The 11561-nt window shown below is 38.0% G+C and overlaps 1 protein-coding gene across 1 annotated transcript; it reads left to right on the top strand.

Annotated features, from left to right (window-relative positions):
* The first annotated feature begins 8436 nt into the window (after nucleotides 1–8436).
* On the top strand, nucleotides 8437–11200 carry LOC114822618 (uncharacterized). The gene is made up of 4 exons (XM_070827043.1): nucleotides 8437–8944; nucleotides 9030–9255; nucleotides 9340–10358; nucleotides 10537–11200. Exons 3-4 carry the CDS (start codon nucleotides 10155–10157, stop codon nucleotides 11044–11046), a joined length of 714 nt encoding a protein of 237 aa, XP_070683144.1. The 5' UTR covers nucleotides 8437–8944; nucleotides 9030–9255; nucleotides 9340–10154; the 3' UTR covers nucleotides 11047–11200.
* Nucleotides 11201–11561: the final 361 nt, after the last annotated feature.

The following is an 11561-nucleotide window of genomic DNA, read 5'->3' as shown; positions in this document are numbered from 1 at the left end:
GGTGTGTCTAGTGGGGAAGCTAGTTGTTTGGCAGATAGTGTAACCACGCACACCATCTTGCATGAACGACACTATTTTACTAACTTAATACCCAAGAAAGCTCTTTTGACAACTCTCTCAGGCTCATCCAACCTGATTGAAGGATACGGAAAGACACGTATCATGTTGTCTAATGGTTCAATCTTGACCATTAAGGAGGCACTCCATTCTCCACATTCCTGAAGAACGTTGCTGAGTTTTAGAGATATTCGAGATAATCAATATCATATTGAAACCACTGAAGATAATGGTTCTGAATTTCTTTGTATCACTTTATACGAATATGGCCATAAGCGTATTCACGAGAAGTTAGAACGTATACTGAGTGGGTTGTACATCACAACCATTTGCAGCATAGAATCCCACAGTGTGGCAGGCCTTATGCCTGAGTTCCAGGACACTTTGTTGCTTTGGCATGATCATTTAGGATATCCTGGACATGACATGATGCGCCGTATCCTTAAATATTCACATGGGCATAAGTTACATCCCTATGTTGGACTCCCGCCATGCAAAGCATATTCTTTAGGGAAGTTGAATACTCAACCCTCATATACAAAGATTATTCACGATCCCCCTAAGTTTCTTTAGAGGATTCAAGAGGACATTTGTAGACTTATTCAACCAACCTGCAAACCATTTAGATACTTTATGGTGTTGGTTGATGCATCGACAAGATGGTCACATGTTTTCTTATTGTCCACACGCAACGCTGTGTTTGCTAAACTCCTAGCTCAAATCATTAAGCTAAGGGCTCACCACCCTGATTATCTGATTAAGTTGATTCGACTGGATAACACTGGAGAGTTTACGTCACAGACTTTTGTCGATTATTGCATGTCAGTAGGGATTGATGTGGAACATCTTATGCCCCATGTTCACACCCAAAACGGCCTGGCAGAAGATTTCATAAAGCGCATTTAATTGATAGCTTGGACTTTGGTTATGAGAACCAAACTGCTGGTATCTGCCTGGGGCTATGCAATTCCACGCAGCTATGTTGGTCTGCCTGAGGCCCACTGCTACTCAACCACATTCACCATTATAGTTGGTCACTGGATATGAGCCTGACGTCTCGCATTTATGGGTGTTTGGGTGTGCCATTTATGTGCCAATAGCACATCCGCTATGTACCAAAATGGGTCCTTAGAGAAAAATGGGAAACTATGTTGGTTATGATTCACCATCAATTGTTCACTACTTAGAACCCTTGACAGGAGATCTTTTTACCACACGTTTTGCGGATTGTCACTTTGATGAGACAGTCTTCTCGTCGTTAGGGGGAGATAAGTATGCTAACATTCTTGTAGAACGCCGCGAATTGTCGTGGTATACTCCCACTATGTCTCATTTAGATCCTCGCACTGCCCAGTCTGAAACTGAGGTGCGACGAATTATGGATCTTCAGAGCATTGCTTAAAGCATGCCAGATGCTTTTAATGATCTAGCAAAGGTGACAAGATCACATATACTCACTGCAAACACACCTGCAATGATAGATGTACCCCGTGTATGTCAACAACCAACTTGGGAAGGCCAGACTGTCCCTGAAGGTGGGGAGGCCGCACCCTCTACGCAGCAAGGTACATTGGCAGCTAGCCAATCATTTGCTCCAACCCTGAAGCGTGGCAGACTGCTTGGTTCAAAGGATTCACAACCCCAGAAGAGAAAAATGGCACAAACTAGTAACCCTAGTTTGAATCTGACCATCGCTCACTCATCTGTTCCAACGCATGAGGTTATTCTAGATTACGGTGATGTTTCAGATGAAAATGCCGGACTCCCGTGAATCGTGAGATTTCGATCCATTACGCAGTACTGGATGAGGTTTAGAATAGGAATAAGTTGATTGTCGATGATATATTCGCGTACTTAGTAGCTACTGACATTATGCTTAATGATAACATTGAACCACGTTTCTTCGATGAATGCCAACGTAGAACCGATTGGTCAAACTGGAAACAAGCAATCCAGGTCGAACTCAATTCACTTACAAAAGGTAAGGTATTTGGACCTATCGTTCATACACGACCGCAAGGGAAGCCTGTTGGCTACAAATGGGTTTTCGTAAGGAAGCGTAAAGAAAAGAATGAAATAGTGCGATACAAAGCACGCATCGTAGCGCAAGGCTTCTCTCAGCACCCTGGGATTGATTACAAGAAGACACATTCCCCCATAATGGACGTTATAACGTTACACTACCTAATTAATTTGGTGGTTTCCGAAAAACTGAATATGCAGCTTATGGACGTGGTAACCGCGTATCTCTATAGGGATCTAGATACGGAAATTTACATGAAAGTTCCAGAAGGACTTCCATTGACTGGTTCAAATAAGTCTAGACCATGGAACACTCTCTCAATTAGGTTGAATAGGTCACTCTGCGGATCGAAACAATCCGAGTGAATGTGGTATAACCGTTTGAGTGAATATTTGACAAGTCAGGGTTATGTGAACAACGAATTATGCCCATGCATGTTCATAAAGAAGTCACATTCCGGATTTGGAATCGTTGCAGTTTATGTCGATGACATGAACCTCATTAGGACTTCCACAGAGCTTGAGGAAATTGCTGCGCACTTGAAATTGGAATTTGAGATGAAGGATCTTGGGAAAACTACACCTAAAAGGTGTTGCGTCATTTTAATGAGGATAAAGCGAAGCATTCGAGTACACCCATGGTCGTTCGAATTCTAGATGTTAAACGAGATCCCTTCCGTCTAAATGAGGATGAGGAAGAGATTTTGGAACTCGAAGTTCCTTACCTAAATGCAATTAGGGATTTATTGTAATTGGGTCGGTGCACTAGACCTAACATCTCATTCGCTGTGAATCTTTTGGCAAGATACAGCAATGCGCCCACACGCAAGCACTGGTATGGTGTTAAAGACATTTTCTGCTACCTCAAGGGTACAACAGATTTTGGCTTGTTTTATACCTACAAAACTCCGAGTGTTGCTGCCTCTTATGGTTCTCGTATTGATTCTCGCCTTGTTGGTTACGCAGATGCTGGATATCTGTCGGACCCACATAGAGCACGTTCTCAAACGAGCTATGTCTTTATCGTTGGAGACACCACTATATCTTGGAGGTCTACCAAGCAAACACTAGTTGCGACTTCGTCTAACCATGCTAAGATTCATGCCCTGCATGAAGCATCGCGTGAGTCTTTTTGGATGAAAGAAGTTATGGGATATATTCGAAGCACTAGTGGTCTTACATCAGTTGTTGATCTTCCTACGACGATCTTTGAAAACAATACGGTATGTATCGAGCAGTTGAAGAGTGGATACATCAAGGGATACAACACCAAGCACATAGTGCCAAAGTTCTTTTACTCACACCAACAGCAACAGCATCAGAACATTGAAGTCAAGCAAATCTGTTCCCAGGACAACCTGGCTGATCTCTTCACCAAGTCATTACCCAAATCTACTTTTCAAAAGCTCATCCAAAGAATCGGTATGCCTAAATTATCTGAGTTGAATCACTTATAGTTCTCTTATTTAAAAGTTATGTCTAACTCAGGGGGGAGTATCCAGAAGCATACTCACATGATCTTAATGTACTATTTTTCCTACGATTAGGAGCATTTTTTCCCACTAGGTTTTTACTACCTAATGAGGTTTTAATGAGGCACCCATCATGGGATAATCATACTCCGTTGAGTTCACTACTTTCGTCCTATTTGACGTTTGTTTAATGACATTATGCATACTTCTCACTTTTCTCCTTAGTCTATGAGTTTTCCTTATGCCTTGGGTTTTACCATAGCGAGGTTTTGTGAGTTTTACTACAAATGCATACTTCACTTAAATTTGAGACTCGTGTTCACCTGTTGTGCCGATGACTTTATCAACTATTCTACCTTATCTGCTAAAGATCTGATGAGATGGTTTGTTAAGTATTTACACACTTAAGGGGGAGTGTTGCAGTCATATTTAAAATAGGAATTTGATTGTGTAAATCCTAATAGATATGGGAATGCATCTTATATTCCTATTTGGAGTAGATTACCTATTAAATGTTGTAATCCTAAAGGGAAAAATTTTTACCTATCCTACTACTATAAATAAATGCACAATGAGGTGAATCAAACACACCTCATAATTAAATCACTCTCTCTTCTCCCTCAATATTGTTGGCCCCCTCTGTCTCTAAACCTTAGATTGTTCAATCAAATAGGCCTACAACAGTTATGAATTTCTTTATGATCATTATTATTGGATTTCTTGTGTTTTTCCATATTTTCTATTATTGTTCCATCAATCTAAAGACAAAAAAAAATTAAAAAAAATAAAAAAAAATCTTTATGCAATAATTAAAAAATATGACAATTCTCATAAAACAGTTGCTAGATATTGGAAATAGAATACGTTGCATTTGACATAAACCCTAGCCTCTTCAAGAAGGAAGGATCACTACATCTAATGATGAATCTGAGACATGAATCTTTCCAATTTACATAGAAAGATTTAATTTGATCATTGGGCTAGATGATGAGTTGTTGGTTGTATATATAGTGAGTTGTGGGAATTGTTGATGATAATTAGAAGATAGTACTGCAAAACAATTGCATGTTTGGTTCTATAATCTTGTATGCGATATACATGATATAGACACGATATACATAATATTCTTTGTATGATTTTATTTTAAAGATTTTCATGAAATCTGAGTTATTTAATGCTTAATACAAACCAATTGTTTTTTTTTTTTTTTGGAAAATGTTTTACTGTAGCAAAACTATAGCCAAAACTCCCTCAACTTTTATTAAACAGCAAGCCTAAAATTACAAGCAAACCAAATACCCAACTTACAAATATACACAACCAAAAAAGGCCGAAACCAACAGAAAAATAGAAAGAGGCCTCACAACTGTAAAGCTAAAAAAAACACACAATAGCCAACCGAGAAGCTTCTGCAGAAATCTCCACCACCGGCAAAAATCCAAGCCAGCCTCTGGATACATCAGCCACCACCGAGTATTGCCGCCTCATACACCACTGCCAACCCCGAACAGCAACCAAATCACAGCCATTAACATGAGATAGTTGGCACCAAAGAGGTATTAGCCAACTACCAGTAAGAAGCTCGTGGAAACCCATAAGCAACACTGCCGAAAATGGCAGACAACAAGGAGAACATGGTGGTGTGGGAAACACCCAAGCCAAGAAAAACACCCTAGCTCTATACACGAACTCAAAAGGAACTATGGCTGAAGATCGGACTGAGGAATAGATGGGGAGAGGTATACTGACAGGAGATGAAGAACAGAACAGGCTGGAGGGGAAAAAAGGGAGAAGCATGGAGAAACAAAAAGAAAAGAAGAAGAATTATAAGAATAAGAAGAAGAACAGAAGAAAGATGACACGGCAGAGAAGGGGAAAAGAGGAGAAAACAGAAGAAGAAAAGGAAAAGTGGCAACCGACTCCAGCCAAAGCCAGAGTTAGTGCCTGAGAAGGTGGACAAGATGAAGACCATCACCGAAAGGAGGGAAGAAACTCTCACAGAATGAGAGAATGTCTCTCACGGAAGGAGAGAATACCACAATAATACAAACCAATTGTTTGGTATAGACACATTTGTATGGTTATTGTTTGACAGTACACATATAAAGCATATCATTTGACTTCGATGAATGCATTGCAATAGCACTTATGAAATACCATTCAAAAACCATGTTTGGTGTTGACTCTTCTATTATAAAAGAGGTGACGGTTAAGGCCGAGTGAAATGGCTTATTAAAAATTTTGGTTTATCTGGAAATGTAGAACAATTACAGTGATATACCAGTTTATGAAATGATCAGTTCCTTTTGTTTTTTTTTCAAAAAGGAATGAATCTGAATTGATGCATAGAATCCCATTATTTAAAATGGAAGATGGAATGGCTTCATGCCCAGACAAATCATGTCTTGATAAGGAAGATGCAAAACATTGCATATGATTTGACGAAGCCATATCTAGGCTTGATATACCAGGGTGATGTTTTTACAACACAAAATTCCATGAAAAGGCATCTGGTGGTGGAATTGATGTATCTGTTGCCAAGCAGTATTGTACTTGCGGTGGCAAGTTCAGAAGTTTAAATTTTAGTTTGATTGATACTATGCCACTTGTTTCCAGTACATTTCAGGTAAGGATAAGCATGGCGTATACGTAAATACTTGAATTTGTACAAGAATATTTGAGAAGCATATAGTGCTTGCATTTGTCCAGGTTATTGATCATGAGAAAGATACAACACTAGTAAAATCGAATAGGCATGAGGGCTTGGAGGTTTTTTAATGTATTTCCTCTATCACCATATGATGTTTAAGGTTGTTAAAAGGATGCACCACTTGGCAGAAGGCACTAGAACGCAGTTCCATAAACCATAGAGATGTAACCTTGTAGTGCCAAGAATGATTATGGCCGAATGCTTCTTTCAAGATAGGTTATTTCATGGCAACTAAAAATCGAGTGTCGCTATAGGTCAAGAGTACAAGTTACTTGAGAAATCCAGAATTCATTTGAGATGAATTAATTAAAATTGTCTTGGAAAGATGACGATTGAATTGTGGGGGCTGAGGTAAAAAGGGAGATAACATTCTTGTGTGGGGGTTTGAGACCCGTGGTAATTTTGAAATCTTATAAGCTAAAGGATGAAAGCCATTAGGTGCTTTTCCAAAAACTACTAGTGAGGCATTAAGGCCCTAATTATAAGAAGATATAGGCCCTGTTTGGCACACCGTATAAGGGACCGGATAGTACTAATAATACGGTGTACGATGTTTGGTGACAGTTTGGATTAAATAGGCACCGGATTAAATAATCCAGGCCCACCTTTTTTACACGGTGTGTACCCGCTTGCTTATACCATCCAATTTCACGGTATAATTAGTCGGGCTCTCTTCTCTCCCGACGCAGTCTTCCGCTTCCTCTCCAGACGAATTCTTCCGCTCCAGGCACTCTCTCTTCCTCTCCAGGCGCTCTGTCTTCCTCTCCAGACGCCATCTTGCTCTCATCCCAAGTTTGTCTTCTCACAGTCTTCTTCTTCGTTTGAATCATAATTCGTTTTTTCAATTTTCTTCTTCTGGGATTCCGCCCCTCCCTCTATTCTTCCCCCTCCTCCTATTTTTCTTGCAATTGATTGAATCTAGTTATTATTTTCTCTCTAATTATGCAATTGATTATGTAATTTTTTGTTTTAATTAGAATTTTTGAATTTTAGGGTTTGCTATTGGGGTCGAATTTAGGGTTTGTTGTTAGTGTTTAACTTTAATTAGAATTAATGATTGGGTAGAGTGGGAGTGTGCAGGTTCACTTACCTAAACAAAACTTTGTCTCTGGCGCAGCTCCCGTTTCACTCACTGTCTCGCAGCCGCAACGCAACCATACGGATAATTGGGTAAGCCAATTTCTCTTCACTCTTGTTCTCTGTTTCTCACTCCCCATCACCGTCTATGGCCCGAAAATTAGATCCCAATTGCTGTTCTTCTCAGTTTTTGCATCACTCCCTCTCAGCTTTTATCCATTTTTTAATTTTTATGTGAATTTTACTTTTTATCTGGATATATATATGTGTGAATAATTTCGGACTACGGTTGTTGAATTGTTGATTGGCATTTATTCCACTTTGTAAAGTAATTGCCTTTTAGAGAAAAGAGTGTGAGTGAGAAATAGAGAAGAAAGGGAGAGTTGCTGCTCTTCTGATGTTTCGGCTTAATTTGTGTCAATTTTGATGCAACATGAGGTGATGAATATATAATGCTTTGAGGTCGTACAAAGTGCCATCATAGACTAGACTTCTTTGCTGCCCAAACCATTTCATTACTCTCCATTGTATATTTGTTCTGTAAGCTCCATGCAGTATGATCAAATAATATAGAATTTAATTGATTATCAGACAAAGGCTTAAGCAGTTAGGGAATGGACCAACAAAGACAGATCAATCCCATGTGGTTTGCAAGTTAACAAATAATACGGATGTAGAGAAGATAGATTTCACATGTCATAAGAGCTCTGATACCATACGTGACAACCACAGATGCCAAAAAGGAATGGGAAAAAAAATAATATCAAATTAACAAAACACAAGGTAGGAAACTTAACTCAAAACTAGTACCAAAGTTGCTTGTATCTTTATACGAATCAATAAAGCATTATATTAGAGTCTAAAAGCTAAGAGATCACCTCACAAATAAATTTGTCACTCAAGGCTTCTAGCTTGTGAGGAACAAGGTGATCCTCAAAATCCCCATGTCCTAGTTGACCATATTTGCTCCAACCATATTTTTTGGCAGGACTTATTAACATGTTTCCTTCCGTTTTCAGTGTTATTATGCATTCATGCTCCAATTACTTAATATTTTGCCACTATCTAATAATGTTATTTTATATTTGCACTAGACATGGATGAAAGAAAGATTGTGGCATGCTTCATTGTTAAGTTGTGGTACTTGAATATTGTGACTTGGTTGATGATGTGGTTTATGATGAATCATAATTCAGCTAGAAGGCGGAATCGGCAACTTGCACTTAGAAATTGCACATTTGTTAGGAGAATGGTAGGGTCAGCCTATTTAGATAGCATAATAGGATATGATGATGTTCAGTGTGTGAACCAAATTAGAATGGATAGAAGAACATTCCATTATTTATGTCAGATGCTTCGTGACGACTGTAGAGTAAAATTGGATGGTGTAGTGACAATGGAAGAACAAGTTTGCATGTTTTTGCATATACTTGCACATCATGTCAAGAAGCGTACAATTGGGAGTAGGTTTTGTTGATCGGGGGAGACCATAAGTAGGTATTTCAATTCCATTCTACATGGAGTGTTAAGGCTACAAGGTAGACTTTTGAAAGTGCCAGAACCCATTCCTAATGCCTACCCAGATCCTAAATGGAATTGGTTTGAGGTATTCTTCATATTTTATAAAAATTACTTCTAAAATTAATGTAATTAAATATATTGAGCTTACTAATGTTAATGATTTTTTTTAGAATTGCTTGGGGGCATTGGATGGGACTTACATTAACGTTCATGTCCTTGAGCGAGATAAACCAAGATACCGATTGAGGAAGGGAGAGATTGTGACCAATATGTTGGGAGTTTGTAATCTGGACATGAATTTTATATTTGTGTACCCAGGTTGGGAAGGGTCGGCCTCTGATTCTAGAGTACTTCGAGATGCGATAAGTAGACCATCGGGATTAAAAGTTCCCACGGGTAACAATAGATTTTTTGTTTATATTAGTAATTTGAATCCTCATTTTTCTTATATATAGTAATATACATTTTTTGATGTGTTAGGGTGTTACTACCTTGTGGATGGTGGGTATACAAATGGTCCAGGATACCTTGCACCGTATAGGGGAATGCGTTACCATCTCTCGGAGTGGAGAAATAGAAGACTCTCGATTAATCATGAAGATTATTTCAATATGAAACATGCTCAAGCTAGAAATGTCATTGTGAGATGTTTTGGATTACTTAAGATGCGTTGGAGCATCTTAAGAGGTCCATCATTTTTCTCAATTAAAACACAACTTAGAATTATGACAGCCTGCTGCCTATTACATAATCTTATTAGAAGGCATATGTCAGCTGATCCAATAGAAAATGAAATCCTAAACTTGGACGAATCTGAAAGTAGTGATGATGATGAAGATATGATTGAGACTGTTCAACCTACATAAGAATGGACTGCATGTAGAAACACTTTGGCCATGAATATGTACAATGAGTGGCGTGCGCAAGTGTGATTTGATTAAATTTTCTTACATATGCATGTTGTCATTTGGTTATGGTTTGTTATTTGAACAAATAGTGATTTCTTATGTATTCGGTTATGATACTTAACAAAGTGTGACCTGGTTATGTATTTATTTAAAAAGTGTGATGATTTACTTATGGTTTTTATCACTTACTATTAATTATATGCACTGTTGATTATATGCTATCTTATTGTGTATGTAATTATAGGAGTGGAAAGTGAACAAAGTAGTCAACCAAAAGGAAGTAGAAGGGTTTGGAAACAATATGAAGAATATGCATTGCTGTCCATACTTGAGGATGCAGTTGTTAAGAATTTGCGATGTGATAACGGTTGTTTCAAACCCGGAACAATGGCTCAATTTGAAACTGCTATTAATTTGAAATGTCCTAATGCCAATATAAAGGCAGTTCCACATATTGAGTCCAAAATGAGGAGGTGGAAAAAAGATTATGCAATAGTTTATGACATGGTTAATAAAACTGGTTTTGCATGGAATGATGTACGAAAGTGTATTGAGGTTGATAGCAATGAAGTATGGCAGTCCTATGTGAAGGTAATTCTGTAACATAATACTAGAATTTAACTTTACATATTTGATTACTTAACATGTTCCTTTACATACAATTTAATAGTATGATTGTGTCTACCAAACCATATCCTCTAGCCCCATTCTGGAACAAAATAAGATTATTTGTATTTTATGGATAATGTGATTTGTTTTCGCATTGCAGGTTAACAAAGAAGTACAGGGCTGGCTAGGAAAATCGTTTCCATTGTATGACAGATTGAATGTTATTTTTGGGAAAGACCGAGCAACTGGAGTAGGAGCTGCAACTCCTACTCTGATGATGAATGAGCCTGAACACATTAATGAAGATGAAGATGAAGATGAGGTGGAGACTAGTTATCCTTCTGTTGCTCAACGGTCAAGCAGTTCAAGTACCCGGAAAAGGAAGAGAGCTGCTAATGATAATGATCTTGCTGTGGCATTTAAAGAAATGCTTTCTAAATCAGTGGATAAGTTGGGTGAAGTTTTACAAGCTGCTTTTGGGAAAGGAGTGGATCCAAAACTTGAGATTGCTTCAGAATTGTCAAAGATGGATTTGTCTATTGAGGATCAAATCAAGGCACTAAATATTCTTTTCGAAAAGCCACAGAATGAGAGGACATTCTTGTCTTTGGATGGTGCAATGAAAAAAGCTTTCGTACTCATGTTACTTGGACAAAGTAACCGCAATTGACATTTCAAACCAACAACAATATATTTTGTTAAAAGCAGCATGCATATCTTTTGTTAAAAGCTGCAGCATGCATATATTTTGTTAAAAGCAGCATGCATATGTTTTGGCTATTTGGACAAACTGTTTCTTACTGAAACCAACTTGCATTTGTATATTTTATGAACTTGAATATGTGGTTGGATTATATAATGTAACGATTGTAGTTGTTTTTTGTGAACCTTCTTTTATGTTATTGGAAATTTTTTTGAATTTGATGTATGGAATTTACTATTTTTCTTTGTTATTTGAAAATTTGTGTGGTTTTCAATATGTATAAATATGAGAAAAGTTCAACAAACAAAGAAAGATTTGTTAATTTTTTTTTTCTCTTGTCCTATCCGGTTCAGTACCAAACACAGTATAAATAATACGGTCATTAATCCGATACTGCAACAAACGCCCGACTAATTTAGTCAGTACTATCCGGTGGCTATTTATCCTATCCGACAGAAATAGTCAGTGCAGTCCGAGCTACC

This window comes from Malus domestica, chromosome 08, assembly GCF_042453785.1.
Source record: "Malus domestica chromosome 08, GDT2T_hap1".
NCBI lineage: Eukaryota > Viridiplantae > Streptophyta > Magnoliopsida > Rosales > Rosaceae > Malus > Malus domestica.
Note: the sequence above shows the minus strand (reverse complement) of the source record. Positions and strands in the feature narration are given on the sequence as shown.